This window comes from Loxodonta africana, chromosome 2 (genome assembly GCF_030014295.1).
Source record: "Loxodonta africana isolate mLoxAfr1 chromosome 2, mLoxAfr1.hap2, whole genome shotgun sequence".
Taxonomy (NCBI): domain Eukaryota; kingdom Metazoa; phylum Chordata; class Mammalia; order Proboscidea; family Elephantidae; genus Loxodonta; species Loxodonta africana.
In genome coordinates this window covers 226,582,911-226,605,143 of record NC_087343.1, presented here as the reverse complement: position 1 = coordinate 226,605,143, position 22,233 = coordinate 226,582,911, and the positions used below count along the sequence as shown (strand labels likewise).

The 22,233-nt window shown below is 41.6% G+C and overlaps 1 protein-coding gene across 2 annotated transcripts in view; it reads left to right on the top strand.

Moving 5' to 3' along the window:
• Positions 1–251: 251 nt before the first annotated feature.
• The window catches only part of UBE2G2 (ubiquitin conjugating enzyme E2 G2), a 47,663-nt gene continuing 25,681 nt past the window's right edge, over positions 252–22,233 (top strand). The window contains exon 1 of one of the 2 annotated variants that reach the window (XM_064279557.1): positions 252–373. In XM_064279557.1, coding sequence (XP_064135627.1) covers positions 331–373 — 43 coding nt within the window. In that variant the 5' untranslated portion in view covers positions 252–330. The remainder of the gene's footprint in view (positions 374–22,233) is intronic. The other variant, XM_010598681.3, reaches the window with a different exon arrangement.

The following is a 22,233-nucleotide window of genomic DNA, read 5'->3' as shown; positions in this document are numbered from 1 at the left end:
CCACGGATCCAGGACTCGGTCCTGCAGAAACCGGAAACTGCGGTATCACGCTGGGATCAGCCCAGCGGTCGGGACGTTATCGATCCCAAAAGGGCCCCGTCCGCTCCGCTCCCCGCCACCCACACCGGGCCGCTCGGTCCGAGGAGCGCGGCCGGAACCTTCCTCCAGACCGAGCCCCGGGGTCCGGGGGCGCTTGGGCGCTCGGTTGGCCCAGCGACCCGGAAGGGCTTCTCTGGTCGCGACGGCAACCCGGAAGCAGCCGCCGGCATCGGGGCGGGAGGGACGGGCCCTTATGAGGCGAGGCCGCAGGGAGCTGCTGTTGCCCGGACGATGGCGGGGACGGCGCTCAAGAGGCTGATGGCCGAGTACAAACGTGAGTTCGGGGCCCCGCGCCGGCCTTTCTCGGGGGCTGCCCGACGCTCGAGCCCCTGCCGCGGGCCTGCCCCACCCCGGACGCCGTCCGGGCCGCCCCTCGCCTTTACTTCTTCGGGATAGCCGGTTGGCCGCAGGCCTCGAGGCGGGACGCGTCCGGCTGTGCCCGCCTCGCCTCGCGGTATTGCGTCCCGGCGACAGTCGGGCGGATCCCCTTCCAGCGCTGCTGGGTCCAGGGGTGTGGGCCGAGGTTGCGGCTTCAAATCAGGGTGCCAGCGGACCACCCAGGCCTGATGGGACGGTGCCCTGAGGATGCAGAGGACCCGAGAAGGTTCCAGATGACCCCTGTGCTAGCTGTGTAGGTGTTTCAGTTAGTTTCCATGTGGGAGCCCCGGACTCTCCAAACCACTGAGTCATGCTTGTTTGTTCGCGTGTTAGAAGCAAATGTGATTTGGTTTGGTACACTGTGACTGTCATAAAACGGTCTGGGATGTGGGTACTCTCTTGTGCCTACTAGCTACCCTACTTCTTAGTGTATAAACAAAGAGAAATACTTAAATAAATACATTAGTACTGTGGTGGTGTTAGTTTAGAATGCTTAAATACCTCCCCCCCCGCCCCTTTTAGTAATTTAGAGGCCCCTTAACTGCAGACTAAGGAGCCCTGGTGGTGCAGTGGTTCAGCGCTCGGCTGCTAACCAAAGAGACAGGTGGCAGTCTGCTTCTGTAACGACTTACAGCCTTAGAAACCCTGTAGAGGTCGCTAGGAATTGGAATCCGCTCGGTGGCAATGTTTTTTTTTTTTTAAGTTGCAGATTTACAAATGTGCAAGAAGTTGGGGAGGAAAGCCTAAATTGCCTACTGAAAAGTTTTTTAAAAAAGTGTTATTTTCCTGCTAAAAGGGAAAAAGCTCGTTGTGATGAGTTGTAGTTGAAAGATCAGATTTTATATTTCTCTCTAATAAGAGATCAGGGATTTTGAATAGTGTCACCTGTTACTCTTCCTAGGTAGTGTTCAGAAAACCTAGTTAAGGCTTTCTTAGGCAGTAAATAAAGTGTTTCCAGTATTTTGGGGAAAGTAAATGGAGAAATGAGAAGCCTAAACCCTGTTGCCGTAGAGTCAATTCCAACTCATAGCGACCCTGTGAGAAGCCTAGGAATACCCTATTGTACCTTTTTAAAGTGAAATGCTCTCTTGGAATAAAACTCAGAGGCCTGCTGCCATGAGAAGTTATGGAATGCCATTGTGATTGAAGGTGCCAGAAACCTTTGAATTGACTGATAGGAGACAAGGTGGTAGCGTGGTTAAGAGTGTGGCCCCTGCAGCCGCAGACCTGGATTGAGACCCTCCCTCTGGCCTCGGGCAAATCCCTTAACTTCTCTACAACTTCCTCATCTGTGAAGATCAAAGTTGATATTGCAGGTGAAGGGCTTAGCAAGATCCCGGATTCATAGCTCTCAGTAACGTTAGTTGTTACTGTTGTTATAATTAGATGGAGGATAATTTTGGAAGAAAGTTGAAAATAAACTGAAATAAGAATAATAAAAATAATTGGTGAATACACATGCTTGTGTGCTGCACAGGGAGAGTTGATGTTTGGCAGGAGCAAACCAAACTTGTCAAATGCAGGCTCCTTAAAGTCAGTGTTTCAATAAGGTCCACTACTTACCTTGTGTTCATTACGGTAGGAACATGTATTTCTGCATTTAAAGCAGACTTTTAGGGGACTGTGGAGGAGATGGTTCACTCTGGACAGAGGATGGTGGTGGGAGGCTACTGTCTCTACCTTGTCATGGGAAACCAAGCTGGGGGATCAGACAGGTATGAACACATCACCTACCATTTACTGACTACAAGCATTGTGGTCTGTGTTTCTGTATTTGTTTTAGTCTGTTTAGCCCTATTTCTAGGCTGTGAGCAGATATCACTTCCTTATTCATTTTGCTTTGCGGGGGGAGTAGGCCAGTCTTCTTGCTTCAGTCCAGCCTTTGCGGTGTTGAACTTGTATTTCCTAAGAATATTTACATTAGCAAAGCTTTTTTTCTTTCTTTTTACTGTACTTACGGAAGCCTTATCCATTATTTCAACCACATTGTTAATTAGTTTGCAGGAATAGAACCTGAATAGCAGTTGACTTCAAATGCTACGTTGCAGAGTGTCTTGTATTTGTGTGTTTTTATATGTTCATATATGGAATTTTGGGGTATGTGTTGTAGGCAGAACTCTGAAGATCTAAGGATACCCTGGTTATTCAATCAGACAATAATCTAGGTGTTGCAGAGGTAGTTAAGGTTAGTAAATATCTGACCTTAATTATGATAGAGAAACTAGCCTGAATTGCCCAGATGGGCCCAATAATTAGAACCCTAAAGAGCAGCAGAGGAACGCAGGAGGTAAGACACAGAAGAGGAGTCGGAGTCAAGGGGAGGAGGACTTCACCCCCCCCGTGGCTAGCTTTGAAGGTGGAGGAAAGGGGCCAAGAAATGCAAGTGGCCTTTAGAAGCTGAGAATGACCCCTGGCCAACCGCCAGCAAAGAAACAGGGACCTCAGTCCTACAACCTCATGGGACGGCGTCCTGCCAACAACCTGGATGAGCTCGGAGCGCAGCCCTGCCCTCACAGTGGTGGTGTGAAACTCTCAGCAGCTATGCCGTGGCCAGACTCCTGATCCCCAGGAAATGAGATAATAAATGGGTGTTTTTTTTTTTTTTTTTTTAAGCTGTGTTTTAAGTGGAAGTTTACAATTGAAGTCAGTTTGTCATACAAAAACTTACACACATTGTTATATTACCCTACTTGCTCTCCCTCCAATATAAAAACATATTTCTCCTCTCCACCCTGCATTTCCCATGTCCATTCAGCCAGCTCCTGTCCTCCTCTGCCTTCTCATCTCGTGTCCAGACATGAGCTGCCCACGTAGTCTCATGTGTCTACTTGAGCTAAGAAGCACACTCCTCACCTGTATCATTTTGTCTTATACGCCATTCTAATGTTTGTCTGAAGAGTTGGCTTCAGAAATGGTTTTAGTTTTGGGCTAACAGAAAGTCTGGGGGCCATGACCTCTGGGGTCCCTCCAGTCTCAGTCAGATTTTGAGGTCTGCATCCCAGTTTTCTCCTATTCCATCAGGGACTCTCTGTTGTGTTCCTGGCAGGGCAGTCATTGGTGGTAGCCAGGCACCATCTAGGTTTTCTGGTCTCAGGCTGATGGAATCTCTGGTTTATGTGACCCTGTCTGTCTCTTGGGCTCATATGTTTTCCTTGTGTCTTTGGTGTTCTTCATTCTCCTTTGCTCCAGGTGGGTTGAGAGCAATTGATGGCCGCTTGCTAGCTTTTAAGACCCCAGATGCCACTCACCAAAGTGGGATGCAGAATGTTTTCTTAATATACTTTGTTAAGCCTGTTGACCTAGATGTCCCCTGAAACCATGGTCCCCAGACCCCCACTGGTGCTACTCTGTCCCTTGAAGTTTTTGGTTGTATTCGGGAAACTTCTTAGCTTTTGGTTTGGTCCAGTTGTGCTAACTTAGCCTGTATTGTGTGTCGTCCTTCCCATTACCTAAAACAATTCTTCTCTATTTTAGTGAATACCCTTCTCCCTCCCTCCCCACCCTTGTGTAACCATCAAAGAATGTTTTCTTCTGTGTTTAAACCTTTTCTTGAGTTCTTATTATAGTGGTATCATACAATATTTGTCTTTTTGTGACTGACTAATTTCGCTCAGCAGAATGCCTTCCAGATTCCTCCATGTTGTGAGATGTTTCACAGATTCATCGCTGTTCTTTATCGCTGTGTAGTATTCAGTTATATGAATACCATAATTTGTTTATCCATTGGTCCATTGATGAGCACCTTTGTTGTTTCCATTTTTTGCTATTGTAAACACTGCTGCAGTGAACATGGGTGTGCATATATCTGTTCCTATAAAGGCTCCTGTTTCTCTAGGATATGTTCCAAGGGGTGGGATTGCTGGATCCTGTGGTAGTTCTGTTTCTAGCTTTTTAAGGAAGTGCCAAATAGATTTCCAAAGTGGTTGTACCATTTTACATTCTCATCAGCAGCGTATAAGTGTTCCAGTCTCTCCACAACCTCTCCAGCATTTATTATTTTGTGTGGTTTGGATCAATGCTAGCCTTGTTGTGGTGAGATGGTATCTCATTGTAGTTTTGATTTACATTTATCTAATGGCTAATGGTCGTGAGCATTTCCTCATGTATCTGTTAGCCGCCTGAATGTTTTATTTGGGGAAGTGCCTGTTCATATCCTTTGCCCATTTTTTAATTGGGCTGTCTTTTTGTTGTTGAGGTTTTGCAGTATTTTGTAGATTTTAGAGAGTAGACACTGACAGGATTTGTTGTAGCCAAAAACTTTTTCCCAGTCTATAGGTTTCTTTTTTACTCATTTGGTGAAGTTTTTGGATAAGCATAAGTTTTATTTTTAGGAGCTCCTAGTTATCTAGCTTCTCTTCTGGTGTTTATGTATTTTTACTGTTTTGTATGCTGTTTATGCCATGTATTAGGGCTCCTAGCGTTGTCCCTATTTTTTCTTCCATGGTCTTTATTGTTTTAGGTTTTATATTTAGGTCTTTGGTCCATTTTGAGTTCATTTTTGTCCATGGTGTGAGGTATGGTCTTGTTTCTTTTTTTTTGCTGATGGATATCCGGTTATGCTAGCACCACTTGTTAAAGAGACTGTCTTTTCCCCATTTAATGGACTTTGGACCTTTGCCAAATATCAGCTGCCCATAAGTGGATGAATTTATGCCTGGATTCTCAATTCTGTTCCATTGGTCTATGTAGCTGTTGTTCTACCAGTACCAGGCTATTTTGACTATTGTGGCAGTATAATAGGTTCTAAGATCAGATAGTGTGAGGCCGCCCACTTTGTTCTTCTTTTTCAGTAATGCTTTTCTTGTCCGAGGTCCCTTTCTCTTGCCGTATGAAGTTGGTGATTTGTTTCTCCATCTCAATTGAAAAATACCATTGGAATTTGGATCGGGATTGCATTGTATCTGTAGATTGCTTTGGGTGGAATAGATGTTTTCACAATGTTGAGTCTTCGTATCTATGAGCAAGGTATGTTTTTCTGCTTATTTAAGTCCCTTTTGGTTTCTTGCAGTAAAGTGTCTTGTAATTTTCTTTGTATAGATCTGTTACATCTCTGGTTAGATTTATTCCCAAGTATTTTATCTTCTTGGGGCCTATTGTAAATGGTATTGATTTGGTGATTTCCTTTTTGAAGTTCTCTTTGTTGGTGTGGAGGAATCCAACTGATTTTGTATATTTATCTTGTGTCCTGAAACTTTGCCGAACTCTTCTATTAGTTCCAGTAGTTTTCTTGTGGATTCTCTGGGGTTTTCTGTGTATAAGATTATTATATCATCTGCCAATAGGGATACTTTTACTTCATCCTTACAAATTTGGATACGCTTCATTTCTTTTTCTTGTCGTATTGCTCCGGCTAGCACCTCAAGCACAGTGTTGAGTAAGAGTGGTGTTAAAGAGCGTCCTTGTTTGGTTCCTGTTCTCAAGGGAAACGCTTTCAGACTCTCTCCATTTAGGATGATGTTGTCTTTGTATAAATGCCCTTTACTATGTCGAGGAATTTCCCTTCTATTCCTGTTTTGCTGGGAGTTTTTATCATGAATGGGTGTTGGACTTTGGCAGCTGCCTTTTCTGGATCAATTGATTGGATCATGTGGTTCTTGTCTTTTATTTATGTGGTGGATTACATTGATTATTTTCTGACGTCGAACCATCCCTGCATACCTGATATGAATCCCACTTAGTCATGATAAATTATTTTTTTGATATGTTATTGAATTCTGTTGGCTTGGATTTTGTTCAGGATTTTTGTGTTTTAAGTTTATGAGGGATATTGGTCTGTAATTTTCTTTTTTTGTGGTGTCTTTACCTGCTTTTGGTACAGCGTTATGCTGGCTTCATACAGTGAGTTTGGGGGTATTCCATCCTTTTCTATGGTCTGAAATACCTTGAATAGTAGTGGTGTTAACCCTTCTTTGAAAGTTAGGTAGAATTTTCCAGTGAAGCCCTCAGGGCCAGAGCTTTTTTTTTGGTTGGGAGTTTTAAAATTACCTTTTCCGTCTCTTCATTTGTTATAGGTTTATTTAGTTGTTCTATCTCTGTTTGTGTTAGTTTAGGTAGATAGTGTATTTCTAGAAATTTGTCCATTTCCTCTAGGTTTTCGAATTTGTTACAGTTTTTCATCGTATTCTATTATGGTTCTTTTAATTTTAGTTGTGTCTGGTGTGTTATCTCCCATGTCATTTCTTACTTGGGCTATTTCCTTCCTTTCCTGTTTTTGTTAGTTTGGCCAGTGGTTTATCGATTTTATTGATCTTTTCAAAGAACCAGCTTTTAGTCTTAGGTCTTCTGATTGTTTTTTTATTCTCTTTCATTGAATTCTGCTCTCATTTTTATTATTTGCTTTCTTCTGGTGCTGAGGGCTTGTTTTGCTACTTTCTATTTGTTTGAGTTGTAGGGTTAATGTTTTGATTTTGGACCTTTCTTCTTTTTGGTTGTGTGCGTATATTGCTATAAATTGACCTTTGAGAACTGCTTTTGCTGTGTCCCAAAGGTCCTGGTAGGATGTGTTTTCAGTCTCATTTGAGTCTGTGAATTTCTTCATTCTGTGTTTGATTCCTTCTTTAATTCAGTAGTTTTCGAGCAAGGTGTTGTTCAGTTTTCATGTGTTTGATTTTTTTTTTCCTTGCTTTTTCTGCTATTGGTTTCTACTTTTATGGCTTTATGGTCAGAAAAGATGCTTTGCAGTATTTCGATGTTTTGGATTCTGTTACGGCTTGTTTTATGGTCTAATATGTGGTCTATTCTGGAGAATGTTCCATGTGTGTTGGAAAAGAAAGTATACTTGGCTGCTGTTGGGTGGAGTGTTCTGTATATGTCTGTGAGGTCAAGTTGTTTGATTGTGGCATTTAGGTTTTCTGTGTTCTTATTGAGCTTTCTGGATGTTCTGTTCTTCACTGAAAGTGGCGTGTCGAAGTCTCCTACTGTTATTGTGGAGCTGTCTATCTCTCTTTTCAACACTGTTAGAGCTTTTATGTATTTTGGAACCCTGTCATTGTGTGTATAAATATTTATTATGGTAATGCCTTCCTGGTGTATTGACCCTTTAATCGTTATATAGTGTCCTTCCTTATCCTTTGCGGTGGGTTTAACTTTAATGTCTATTTTGTCAGAAATGAATATTTCCACTCCTGGTCTTTTCTGATAGCTGTTTGCTTGATTTTTTTTCTCCATCCTCTGAGGTTTAGTTTTTTTGTGTCATTAAGTCTAAGGTGTGTCTTCTGTAGGCAGCATATAGATGGATCGTGTTTTTTTATCCATTCTGCCACTCTCTGTATCTTTATTGGTGCATTTAGTCCATTTACATTCAGCGTCATTATTGATGGGTATGAGTTTACTGCTATCATTTTGATGTGTTTTTTTGTGTGTGTTGTTGACAGTTTCTTTTTTCCACTTAATTTTCTGTGTTGAGTCATTTTTATATATTTTGTTTTCTTCTTTTTCGTTGTTGTTGATTTTGTATTTGCTGAGCCTTTATGTTTTCCTTGTTGATGTGTAGGATTGTTTGTTTCCTTTGTGGCTACCTTAGTATTTACCCCAATTTTTCTAAGTTTATACCGGTCTTTTATTTCTTTATGTTGCCTTAGCTTTCTCTCAATATGAAAGATCTACGATTACATTTTTTAGTCCCTCTATTTTTGTTTTAATGTTGTTGTCTTTTATATAATGAGGTCTCTGTTTTCCTGTTTTGAGTATTTTAGCTTTGATTCATTTTTGTGATTTCCCTATCTGGGTTGGTATCTGGTTGCTCTGTCCTGTGTTCTAGTTTTGGGTTGTTATCTGATGTTATTGACTTTCTAACCAGAAGGCTACCTTTAGTATTTCTTGTAATTTTAGTTTGGCTTTTGCAAATTTCCTAAACTTCTGTTTGTCTAGAAACGTCCTAATTTTGCCATCATATTTGAGAGACAGTTACACTGGATCTATAATTCTTGGTTGGCAATTTTTTTTCCTTCAAGGCTTTGTATATGTCATCCCATTGCCTTCTTGCCTGCATGGTTTCTGCTAAGTAGTCCAAGCTTAGTCTTATTGACTTGCCTTTGCAGGTGACTTTTCATTTATCCGTAGCCACTCTTAAAATTTTCTCTTTATCTTTGATTTTGGCAAGTTTGACTATGTTTTGGTGACTTTCTTTTGGGATCTGCCTTGTGTAGGATTCGATGATCATCTTGGACAGATATCTTCTCATCTTTCACGATATCAGGGAAGTTTTCTGCCAACAAATCATCAACAATTCTCTCTGTATTTTCTGTTATCCCCCCTTGTTCTGGTGCTCCAATCGTAGCTTATTCCTCTTGATAGAGTCCCATGTAATTCTTAGGGTATCTTAATTTTTTAAGTCCTTTTATCTGATTTTCCCTCAAATATGTTGGTGCCATGTGCTTTATCTTCAGTCTCACTAATTCTGACTTCCATTGCCTCAATTCTGCTCTTATGACTTTCTGTTGAGTTTTCTAATTCTGAAATTTTGTTGTTGATCTTCTGAATTTCTGTTTGCTGTCTGTCTCTGGATTCTTACAGCCTATTAAATTTGTCATCATGCTCTTGTCTGATCTGCTTAAGTTCCTCTAATGCATTGTCGGTGTGCTGCTTAGCTTGTTCTCTGTTGTGCCTGACCTTCCTGATCTCTGGAAGAGCCCTGTATTTTAATCTTTTGTATTCTACCTCTGGTAATTCCAGGAAATTCTCTTCATCTGGAAGATTTCTTTATTTGTTTTGGGAGCTTGCTGAAGCCATCATGATCTGCCTCTTTATGTGCTTTGATATTGACTGTTGTCTCCAAGCCATCAGTAAGTTATTTTTTTTATGTTTGTTCAGTTTTGATATACCCAAATAGGCTGCTTGAGTGTGCTAGTTTGATTATTGGTGCCTATCAAGTTTTAATGTCCTGTTACCAGGTGGTTAGAGCTGTTACTAGGTATATGAGTACCGGAGTCTGTTTCCTTTTCTTGTATGGATTCAACTCAGGAGTCCAGGTAGTTGGTGGTGTAGGCTCTCACCTACAGTCTTAGATGAGCAGGGGTGATTGGTGTAGGCACAGGTATCTGGCTGCAGTAGGAGGTCAGGTGCTGATCAAGCCAGGTGGCTGACAACTGCCCCTGAGTGTCTGTGAGGAAAGTGTGTCCCTGTTCCCTACAGCACATAGCCGGGTGGGTTTTGCAGCTGGAGTATGGGCACCGAATGCCGTTGGCTTTAAGAACTGGGACGTACCACTCGTTCTTGGACCTCTGTTGTAGGTGGCGTGGGTGGAGCCACCAGTACTCAGGTCCCTGATGTGGGTAGGTGAGGACCCTGCTTAATAGGCAGAGCAGTGTCAGACATCACAAACCTGCCTTTCCACTTTATAGCTGAAACAGTTAAGTTAGGCTTCAGGTATATACCCTGTTGTATTGTGTAAATGTGGGCTTATGCTGTTGAAATGGGCGCATACAGGCCCGTGCCGGGGTGAAAGGCATTCAAAGTCCATGGACTGCTTATGCCAGTGCTTAGGCAAAGGAGCTCTTTCTGCCCTGAGTTCCCAGTTTAGGGAGCTGGCAGGTTATTTTTCCCATTTGTTATTTTGTTCTTTTTCCATGGCCAGGAGGATGGCTCAGGGCTCACGACAGGTCTTACTTCCGGTCCAGAGAAAGCGGCTATCACTGAAACCGGTTCAGGACCTGGTGCAGAGCGGGGAGGGGTCAGGTGAATGGGGGAGTGATGTTTTTTGATCTGCGTGGTAGATTAGATGCATGTACTTATCTTCTGCTGATTGAGCGCCACTTTTCACTCATTCTGGAGGTGTGAGTGGGCTCTCCGCTATTTGGTCTCTCCCGACGTGGAAAATGTGTGCCAAATGCCACAGCTTGCTTCATCACGCTCACGCTAGTGGATCTGGCCTGTGGTGCTCTGGTTCTCACTGGGTCAGGTCTGGCAACTCTTCGCTGCTTCTGAACCATCTCTCCTTCTCCCTTCTGCTCAGTCCTATTCCTTAACTTTGCCTTTAATGTTCAGGGCTCCTAGATTGTCATATGTAATTGATTCACTTGTTTTTTCAGGTCTTTGTTCTAAGAGGGACCACAGGAAGCTTCTGACTACTCTGCCATCCTGGCTCTGCCTCTAATCCTTCCATTTAAAAAAAGCACAGGAGATTGGTGTGTATATTTATGCCCTTTCCTTCCTGGTTTTAAAGACTAGGGCATGTTATACACAATTTTCTCCACCTTGCTTTTTTCACGTAATATATCCGAGAGATCAGTTCTGTGCTAGTATATAGGGATAGTCATCCTTCCATTTTACAGCTGCACTGTATTCCATTGGTAACAACCCAAGCAGCCTGTTGCTGTTGGCTCGATTCTGACTCATAGCGACCCTATAGGACAGAGTAGAACTGCCCCATAGTGTTTCCAAGAAGTGCCTGGTGGATTTGAACTGCAGCCGTAGCTCTTAATCAGCATGCCACCAGGGCTTCCATTTCATTGGTAGATATATCATAATTTGACTGGTCTGCTATTGATAGATACTTGGGTTGTTTGCAGTTTTTGATATGACAGAGTCCTGAAACAAATAGCCTAATACTTACATTGTTTCTTATTTTATTTATTGATTGATTTTGTTATTGTACTTTAGGTGGAGGTTTGCAGGACAAACTAGCTTCTCATTAAACAGTACACATACTGTTTTGCGACATTGGTTAACAACCCCACGACATGTCAGCAGTCTCTCTTCTAGACCTTGGGTTCCCTATTACCAGCTTTCCTGTCCCCTCCTGCTTTCTAGTCCTTGCCTCTGGGCTGGTGTGCCCCTTTAGTCTCGTTGCGTTTTATGGGCCTGTCTAATCTTTGTCTGAAGGGTGAACCTGAGGAGTGACTTCAGTACTGAGCTAAAAGGGGGTCCGGGAGGCCATACTCTCAGGTTTTCTGCAATCTCTGTCAAATCGGTAAGTCTGGTCTTTTTTTGTTTTGTTTTGTGAGTTATAATTTTGTTCTACATTTTTCTCCAGCTCTGTCTGGGACCCACTCTTGTAATCCCTGTTAGAGCTGTCTGGTTTTGCTGACTCAGTCTGGTGGAGGCTTGTAGTACTTGTGGGCCGTCAGTCTCTTTTCTTATTTTTACCGTTGTATCTGTGGGTTAGATTCCTAGAATTGGGATTGTTAGGTCAAAAGTTAAATGTATATTTCATTTTGTATAGCAACTGTTACTATTTCTTCTTCCTAATCAAATTTGCATTATTTATTTTTCTCTAGCTTTTTTTTTTTTTTAATATCAAAAGCATATGTCACTGGTGATCGTATCTTCCTGGAAAAAGTGTGAATGGAATCCTTAGGGCTGTCAAGTAGGAGGGCTTGTGGAAAGGATTTTGGGATGCAGGCAGGCCTGGGCTGGAATCCTGGCACCTCCCTTGGGAGCTGTGTGACTAGTTGTCACTTTTCTCTCTGAGCTTTTGCTTCCCTCTCTGTGGAATGAGGCTGTAACCTATGGGATAGTGCCGAGTCCAGATCTGCCAGGGTCTTTGACGCTGGCGTCATTTAATGTTGTGATGATGGTGGGGGAGAATGGACTGGGCCATTCTGGCATGGGGTGGTTTCCAGCTTTGTTTGGGTAGCAGCTATTATTTTTAAGCTACGATTTTAAATAAATTTTTAGCAAATTAATATTATCAAGGAATTAGTGGGAACGAATGACCTTTGCAATTTTCTCTGATATTTTTAAGATTTTGTTTCTATTTTTGAAGTTGTCTTTTATCAGTAAACATAAAACTGTGCACGTGTATGTCTTGGAAACAAACAAACAAAAAAAGAGTATGAATATAGTCTGGAAACATTCCCTCCACTCTGTGGAACGAATGACCTTTGCAATTTTCTCTGATATTTTTAAGATTTTGTTTCTATTTTTGAAGTTGTCTTTTATCAGTAAACATAAAACTGTGCACGTGTATGTCTTGGAAACAAACAAACAAAAAAAGAGTATGAATATAGTCTGGAAACATTCCCTCCACTCTGTAGTGCTCCTTTGCTGTAATTCTTTACTGAACAGTAGATGCCGCTGTTGTAACAATGATGCCAGGAAGGCTACCTAACTAATACCTGGTGGTTCTCTGAGGCAGCACAGCCTTTATCTTTAGAAGAGCAGGTCTGGAGCTGCAGTTTTTAGACCACCTTTTCCCTCTCCCTAAATGGAGGGTGTCATATAGGGACACCCATATAGGGGAGTTCCAAGGGGGAACTCCACACTAAGAATGGAGCCAGATTTTTGGTATGAGCCCTTCCTTGTGGTGGTCCCATGAAAACCACGGGTATAACTCTTTGTGTGTTTTGCTCTTAGGCACCCTACTTCATTTCCCATGAACAGTGTATTTCTCCCTTCATCCTTCTGCCCCTCTACCCCGTGTCCTTTAAGCAGTTTGCAATCCATTTGCTTTAATCTTCTTTTTTTCTCTTGTAATAAGGTGGCTCTGCTTTAGGCACAAACATGGACTAGATTTCAGATGATTGGGTGAGTTGGGTTCTGCGATTATTTCTCCCAGTTTGCTGTATGTAGAGGTGCAAGGGGGACTGAGGCAGTCGGGGCCTGCCCTGCCAAATCTGGGGGTATCAGACTTCCTGCCACTTGACCTCATTAGCACCTGATTACTCCCTCCTTGAAATATTTAATACACTTGGCTTTTGGGACTGGACAGTCTTATTTGCCCTACTTCACTGGACTCTTCTTAATGTTTTGTTTTGTTTTTTTCCACTGGTAAATGTTAATATGTCCTTGATTATGGCACTTGGCTTGTAGCTTTACTCATTCCCTAGATCAGGGTTTCTCACCTTGGCATTTTGAGTGAGACAGTTTTTCTTTGTGTAGAACTCATTTATGTTAAGCACTCCCGGTCCCATCCTACTGAATCACAGTAGTATTTCTTCATCGTTGGAAAAACTAGCGTGCAGCACCATGGTTCTCCAAATGCCCCCTGCGGAGCCACCGCCCTAGAGGATCTTGTCGAGTCCCAGGGGTTACATATGTTTATAACTCCCAAATTTATATCCCCAACTTCAGTCCCTTTTCTCAGCTTTGGACTCATTTCTCCAGTGGCCTGCCCATCGTCTCTGCTTGTCTGTTTACTAGACATCTCACCTCTGTTGTTTGTTGTTAGGTGCCACTGAGTTGGTTCTGACGCATAGTGACCGTATGTACAATAGAACAAAACACTTCCCAGCCCTGTGCTATCCTCACAATCGTTGCTTAATGCTTGAGCCCATTGTTGCCGCCACTGTATCAATCCATGTCATTGAGGCTCTTCCACTTTTTCACTGACCCTCTTCTTTACCAAGCATGATGTCCTTCTCCAGGGATTAATCCCTCCTGATAACATGTCCAAAGTATGTGAGACTTAGTCTTGCCATCCTTGCTTCTAAGAAACATTCTGGCCGTACTTCTTCCAAGACAGATTTGTTCATTCTTTTGGCAGTCCATGGTATATTCAATATTCTTTGTCAACACCATAATTCAGAGGTATCAGTTCTTCTTCGGTTTTCCTTACTCATTGCCCAGCTTTTGCATGCATATGAGGGGATTGAAAACACCATGGCTTGGGTCAGGCACACTTTAGTCTTCAAGATGACATCTTTGCTTTTTAACGCTTTATAGAGGTCTTTCACAGCAGATTTGCCCAATGCAGTGTGTCTCTTGATTTCTTGACTGCTGCTTCCATGGGTGTTGATTGTGGATCCAAGTAAAATGACATCCTTGACAACTTCAGTCTTTTCTTCGTTTATCACGATGTTGCTTATTGGTCCAGTGATGAGGATTTTTATTTTCTTTATGTTGAAGTATAATTTATACTGAAGGCTGTGGTCTTTAATCTTCATTAGTAAGTGCTTCAAGTCCTCTTCACTTTCAGCAAGCAAGGTTGTGTCATCTGTATAACGCAGGTTGATAATGAGTCTTCCTCCAATCCAGATGCCCTGTTCTTTTTCATATAGCTCAGCTTCTTGAATTATTTGCTCAGCATACAGATCGAAGAGATATGGTGAAAGGATACAACGCTGACGCACACTTTTCCTGACTCTAAACGACACAGTATCCTCTTGTTCTTTTTGAACAACTGCCTCTTGATCTATGTAAAGGTTCCTCACGAGCACAATTAAATGTTCTGGAGTTCCTGTTCCTCACAATGTTATCCATAGTTTGTTATGATCCACAGAGTCGAATGCCTTTGCATAGTGAATAAAACACAGGTAAACATCTTTCTGGTATTCTCTGCTTTCAGCCAGGATGCATCTGACATCAGCATCGATATCCCTTGTTCCACATCCTCTTCTGAATCTGACTTGAATTTCTGGCAGCTCTCCGTCGATGTACTGCTGCAACTGCTTTTGAATGATCTTCAGCAAAATTTTACTTGTGTGTGATACTAATGATGCTCTTCGATAATTTCTGCATTTGGTGGATCACCTTTCTTTGGAATAGGCATAAACATGGATCTCTTCGGGCTGGTTGGCCAGGTAGCCATCTTCCAGATTTCTTGGCATAGATGAGTGAGGACTTTCAGCACTGCATCCGTTTGTTGAAACATCTCGGTTGGTATTCCATCCGTTGCTGGAGGCTGGGTTTTTTACCAGTGCCTTCAGTGTGGGTTAGACCTCTTCCTTCAGGACCTTCAGTCCTTGATCATATGCTGCCTCCTTTAATGGTTGGACTTTGACCAGTTCTTTTTGGTGTAGTGCCTGTGTATTCCTTCCACCTTCTTTTGATGCTTCCTGTGTCGTTTAATGTTTTCCCTGTAGAACCCTTCAGTATTGCAACTTGAGGCTTGAATTTTTTCTTCAGTTCTTTCAGCTTGAGAAATGCTGAGCCTGTTCTTCCCTTTCGGTTTTCTAACTCCTGATCTTTGCATATGTCATTATATTACTTTGTTTTCTCGAGTGGACATTTGAAATCTTCTGTTCATCTCTTTTACTTCACCAGTTCTACCGTTTGCTTTAGCTGCTCGACATTCAAGAGCAAGTTTCAGAGTCTTTTCTGACATCCATTTTGGTCTTTTCTTTCTTTCCTGTCTTTTTAATGACCTCTTGCTTTCTTTGTTCATGATGTCCCTGCACAGTTCGTCTAGTCTTCGGTCATTAGTGTTCAATGTGTCAGAGCTGTTCTTGAGGTAGTCTCTAAATTCAGGTGGGATATGCTGAAGGTTGTATGGGATCGTTTCTGTCACCAAGGCCATATTTTCCAACTGCTGATCTTTGTTTCCAACTTTCACATTCTAGTCACCAGTAATTATCAGTGCATCCTGATTGCATGTTTGATCAATTTCAGACTGTAGAAGTTGGTAAAAATCTTCAATTGCTTTATCTTTCGCCTTAGTGTTTGGTGTGTAAATTTGAATAATAGTCATATTAACTGGTTTTCCTTGCAGGCATATAGATATTATCCTTTCTCTGACAGCCTTGTATTTCAGGATTGGTCTTGAAAGTTCTTTTTGATGATGAATGCAACGCCATTCCTCTTCAAGTTGTCATTATGGGCACAGTAGACCTTATGATTTTCTGATTCAGAAAGGACAATACCTGTCCATTTCAGCTGACAAATGCCTAGGATATTGATGTGTTCCATTTCATTTTTGACGATTCCTGTTTTCCTAGATTCATACTTTGTATATTCCATGTTCTGATTATTAATGGATATTTGCTACTGTTTCTTCTCATTTTAAGTCATGCCACGTGAGCAAATGAAGGTCCCAAAAGCTTTACTCCATCCACATCATTATGGTCGACTTTACTTTGAGGAGGCAGCTCTTCCCCAGTCCCGTTTTGAGTGCCTTCCAACCTGAGGGGCTCATCTTCCGGCACTATATCAGACAGTTTTCCACTGCTAGTCATAAGGTTTTCACTGGCTAATTCTTTACAGAAATAGTCTGGAAATTCAGCTGAAACCTGTCTGCCGTGGATGTCCCTGCTGGTGTTTGAATACTGGTGGCATGGCTTCCAGCATCACAGCAACACACAAGCCCCCACGGTATGACAAACTGACAGATGTGTGGGGATCTCACCTTTAATATGCTTAAAATAGAACCGGTTTCCCCCTCAAGCCCTTTCTTTGCCCCTGTATGTCCCAGGAATAGCACCATCATTCACTCTGTTGTTGGGGCTAAAAACCCAGGACTTTTCTTCTCTGTCCTCACATGCCACATCCCATTCATCAGCAAGCTGTGCTGTTTCTACTGAGAGAATAAATCCCCAAGTTCAGCATTTCTTACCACTTTTACAGTTACTACTCTAGTCCAAGCCACCACTCTTCCTGCCTGGACTGCTGTAGTAGCAGCTTTTAAAGCTGTTTATTAGCATGAAATATAACTGACACATAGAAAAGTGTAGGAAAAATGTCCAGCTCAGAGAATTATCACAGAGAACATCCCCACCCAGGTAAAGAGAAAGAATGGTGTCAGCTTGTGAGAAACCCTATTGTGCTTCTTCCTCCTTCCCTTGACAAAGGCAACCACTGTCCTTACTATAGGAGAGTTACTTCCTTGCTTTTCTTTGTTTTTCCACCAAAGGATGCATTCTTAAACATTATAGTTTAGCTTGGCCTGTTTCATAACTTGGTTTAAATGTAATTATATTCTGTGTGCTCTTTTATGTCTGGATTCTTGTGCACAACGTTGTTTAGTTGTGTGTAATTAAGGCCCATTTATTTTCAGTTTATTTATCTCTTCTGTTGCTAGACATTTGTGTTATTTCCATTTTTTGCCTATTACAAGTAGTGTTTCTGTGAAGATTCCTATGCATGTCTTTGGGTGTACACGTAGACACGTTTCTGTGAGTATACGTCTAAGAGGAATTGCAGGGTCATGGGAGATAATACCCAACTCTTTCCGAAGTGGTTGTGCCAATTTATACTCCTGCTAGTAGTGCTGAGTATTCCTGTCACTCCACATCTCTGTCAGCACTTCTCATTGTCAGTCTTCTAAACATCGTACTTCACATAAAAGTTGATTTGCCTGGAGTGATGGTGTCTTAGGGTTCTCTAGAGAAATAGTAAAATGCGTGTGTGTGAGAGAGAGAGTTGTGTGTCTGTGTTTGGAGAGAAAGAGAAAGGGAGGGAGTGTGAGAGAGAACATAATAGAGAGATGGAGATTAATTGATTTTAAGGAATTGGTTCACGCAGTTGTGGGGGACTGGTAAATACAAAGTCTTTAGGTCAGGCCACAGGCTGGAGATTTTCTGCAGTCTTACTTCCCGAAATCTGTAGGTCAGGTGGCAAGACAAGAAGAGTGAACGAATTCTGACAAAATGTCTGCTTATTGTCTAGAGACAGAACACACCCTAGGGAGAAAGCCCTTTTTGCTCTTACGGCCTTCGACTGATTGGATGAGGCTCACTCACATTATGGAGGGAGTTCTCCTTTACTTGAGGCCAGCTGATTTAGTCACATGTCACTCGAGCAGCTAGATTAGTGTTTGACCAAACAGCTGGACACCATAGCCTAGCCAAGTTGCCACATAAAATTAACCCCATCACAAGAGTCAGCTTTATCGAGGTAAAATTACCAGTTTATCAAAATTACCAAAAATTTACAATAAAATCTACCAGTTTCAAATATATATTTCTTTGAGTTTTGGGAAATGTGTACCATTGTGTAGCCATCATTACAGTCATGATACAGAGTATTTCACCTCCGAAGTTTCCTTGTGCCCCCTGGCCTCGGACAACATTTGATTTGCTTTCTGTTACGATAGTTTTGTAATTTCTAGAATTTCATATAAATGGAATCGTGCAATGTGTTGTCTTTTGTGTCTGACTTCTTGCAGCTTACTGCTTTTGAGACTCATCCATGTTGTTTTGTGTATCAGTAGTTTGTTCTTTTTTATTGCTGACTTGTATTCCATGGTATGTTCATTTTATCAGTAGATTAGTTCATTTACCAGTTGATGGATTCTGGGTTGTTTTCAGTTTGGGGCTATTATATATAAAGCTTCTGTGAACATTTTCATATGTCTGTCATGGGGCATATGTTTAACTTGATTAGAAACTCTCAAACTGTTTTCCAAAAGGGCCTGCACCGTCTTGCATTCTCACCAGTGGTACTTGAGAGGCCCAGGCGCTCCACCTGCCAGCACTTCCTGTTACCAGTCTTTCTGATTTTAGATGTTGTGACTAAGTAAAGATAAAGGTATGCATCGCGTAACGTCCGTGATACGTTCTGTGAACTAGGATGTTACGTGATGCGGACGTTGTGTCAACACCATGTTATGTGTAGTATATATGTTTGTATGTATTTGATATACATACATCAGAGTAACCCCTGCGCAAGCTACTTGGGCTCTCCCTGAGTGCCCAGAGCCTCAGGGGTTTGCAAACTTGCACCTGCATTTGGCTGCCTCTGGGCATGCGGTGCTCGCTGAGCAGCCCCAGGGAGCCTAGTCAGAATTGGAAGCCCCGAGGGACAGAGCTGAGCAGAGCCCAGTGCCTCCCAGCAGGCACTGCCCCATGGGGGTGGCAGGCAGGGCACCTGCTGACCAGAGCCAAGGCTGCAGTCAAGCCAGAAGCAAACAGGTTTCTCATTAAACAATTGATACACATATTGTTTTGTGACATTGGTTGCTAACCCCACAATAATGTCAACACTTTCCCCTTCTTGACCATGGGTTCCCCATTACCAGCTTTCCTGTTCCCTCCTGCCTTCTTGTCCTAGCCCCTGAGCTGGTGTGTCCATTTGTCTCGTTTTGTTTTATGGGCCTGTCTAATCTTTGGCTAAAGGGTGAACCTCAGGAGTGACATCATTACTGATGTATAAGGATGTCTGGGGGCCATGCTCTTGGGGTTTCTCCAGTCTGTGTCAGACCAGTAAGTCAGGTCTTACTTTTCGTGAGTTAGAATTTTGTTCTACATTTTTGTCCGGGACCCCCTATTGTGATCCCTGTCAGAGCAGTCAATGGTGGTAGCTGGGTGAGCACCATCTAGTTGTACTGGACTCAGTCTGGTGGAGGCCGTGGTAGTTGTGGCCTGTTAGTCCTCTGGACTAATCTTTCTCTTTTGTCTTTGGTTTTCTTCATTCTCCTTTGCTCTAGATGGGGTGAGATCAGTGGAATATCTTAGATGGCTGCTCACAAGCTTTTAAGACCCCAGATGCTACTCACCAAAGTAGAATGTAGAACATTTTCTTCATAAACTATGTTATGCCAATTGAGCTGGGTGTTCCCTGAGACCATCAAGCCATAACCTTAGTGCTGGCCCCGTCTCCTGGTGCACTTCCAAGCAAGCCCCTCCTCCCCTGCCCCATGGATGTATATGCGGTCAGACATTGCCCAAATGGACATCATGTGGCGCATACCTGCATTTATAATGATATTTAGCCATATCTATTGCGGTTTTAATTTGCATTTCCCTTAAGATGCACAGTGTTGAGCATCTTCAGATGTGCATGTTTGCCATCCGTGTATCTTCTTTGTTGGAGGGTCTGTTCAAATCTTGTATGTGGTATGAGGTGGGAGAAAGTTTTACTGTCGTGATCGTGAGTTAGTACCATTGGGGAAAAGACTGCCCTTTGGCCTCTGTTCTGCAGTGCTCCCCTCAGGAAATTGAGGATCTGTGTCTGCATGGGTCTGGCTCTCTCTATTCTGTTCCATTGGCCTATTTATCTTTGTGCCATTATCATACTGCCTTCATTACTATAGCTTGGTAATAAGTGTTGATAGCCCTTAGATTGACTATTCTTGGTTATTTGCATTTCCATATAGCTTTTAGAATCATCTTGTCCATTTCAAACAAGAAAACCTGTTGGAATCTTGGTTGCATTGAATCTGTAGATTCAATTTGAGGAGCATTGATAGCTTTATAATAAAAACAACGAAAACCAACCCCACTGCCGTCGAGTCGATCCTGACTCATAGTGACCCTATAGGACAGAGTAGAACTGCCCTGTAGGGTTTCTAGGGAGTGGCTGGTGGATTCGAACTGCCTACCTTTTGGTTAGCAGCCAAGCTATTTATTAACCACTGTGCCACCAGAGCCCCATCTTCATAATATTAAGTTTTTACAGTACACGAATATGGTAAAATCTCCATTTATTAAGGTAATGTTTTTTAAAATAAGTTTTCTGTTTTGTCAGAGATCTTGCATATCTTTTAACAATTCATTTTTTACACATTTTCATTATAACTGGTATCCTTTTCAGACTTTCATTTTCTAATTTGCTGATATATAGAAATACAGCTCAGTTGTGTATATATATATATATAAACTTCATATTGAACAACTTTACCAAACTGAGTACTTTTAATAATTTATCTTAAATTCTTTTGGACTTTATATAAGCATAACATCCGTGAATAATGACAGTTTTATTTATTCCTGTCTAATCTTACGCCTTTTATTTTTCTTGCCCCGTGGACTTGCTAGATTTCAGGTACAGTGTTGAAATAGGAGTGATTGTTGATATCGTTGTTGTTGCTTCCAGTCTCAGAGCAATTGACATTTCGCTCCTGAATGATGTTTGCTATAGGCATTGTATACTGAGAAGGAAGTTGCTTTCTATTCATAGTTTTCCAAGAGCTCTTTTTTTTTTTAAATTGCAAATGGATTGAATTTTATCCAGTACTTTTTTTTTGATCAATTGAGATGACCATACGATTTTTCTTATTTTACCAATGTGATGAATTACATTGTTTTTTTGTTTGTGTTCTGGTGTTAAATGAGTACCGTATTCCAGGAATAAACCCAACTTGGTTGTGACGTGTTTTTTTTTTTTTTTTTTGTACTGTGTCCCTAGATGCAGTTTGCTATTAATTTAGAATTTTTGCAGCTGCGTTCATGAGTGATACTGGCCTGTAAATTTTCATTCTTGTAATGTTAGATTTGATATTAAATTTACGTTCGCCTTATAAAATGGAGCAATCCCACTTCATTCATGAGAAGTGTTACGTTCCACTTTAAGTGTTCGGTAGAATTTTCTGAAGCCATTTTGGACCAAATTTTCTTTGTGGAAAGATTTGAAATGATAGAATTAAATTTCTTTGATAGTTTCGGGACTATGAGGCCGTGTTTCTTCTTTTATCTATTTTGGTAAGTTGTATTTTTCTAGAAATCTGTCAATTTTCACTACTTTGTCAAATTTATTGGCATAAAGATGTTCAAAATATCTTCTTACTACTTTTTTAACGTCTGTAGCGTCTGTAGTGATATCGTCTTTTTTCCTGGTATTGGTTATTTGTACTTTTTCTTTCCTTTTTTTCTCCTTTGTCATTCTTGGTAGCGATTTATTAATTTTCTTAGTCATTCCAAGGAACCAACTTTTGATTTTGTTGATTTTCTCTTTGGTGTGTTTGCTTCCTGTTTTATTAATTTCCCTATACCCTGCCCAACAGGGAGTGAATTTCTGGCTTGATCCCTTACACCTACGTGGCTGCCGCTCTAGTCCGTAGCTTTTTTTCTCGTCTCATTTCTGAGAGTTGTCAGCAGAATTTATCCACAGGCTTGGTTTTATTTTGGAGCCTTCTATACCAACAGATTTTAAAAAACAGAACAAATAACTCTGATCCCCAAAATTGAAATGACACTTCTTCATGGCAGCTTCTAAGTGGCAGTGCTCTGCCTCAAGTGTTTTAACAACTAGTCTTCTTAAACTGCTGAGAAATGATACTGCGCACTCATTTCTTATTATGTTCATTATTTTCATTGCTGAAGTCTGATACTCTACAATATCACATCTGCGGAGGCTCACAGGTTTTGTAGAATGGTATTGAACATCGACATGTAACTTGTAAAATGATATGTTTAATAGTATCAAACTTTTGAAATCTCAGCTCTG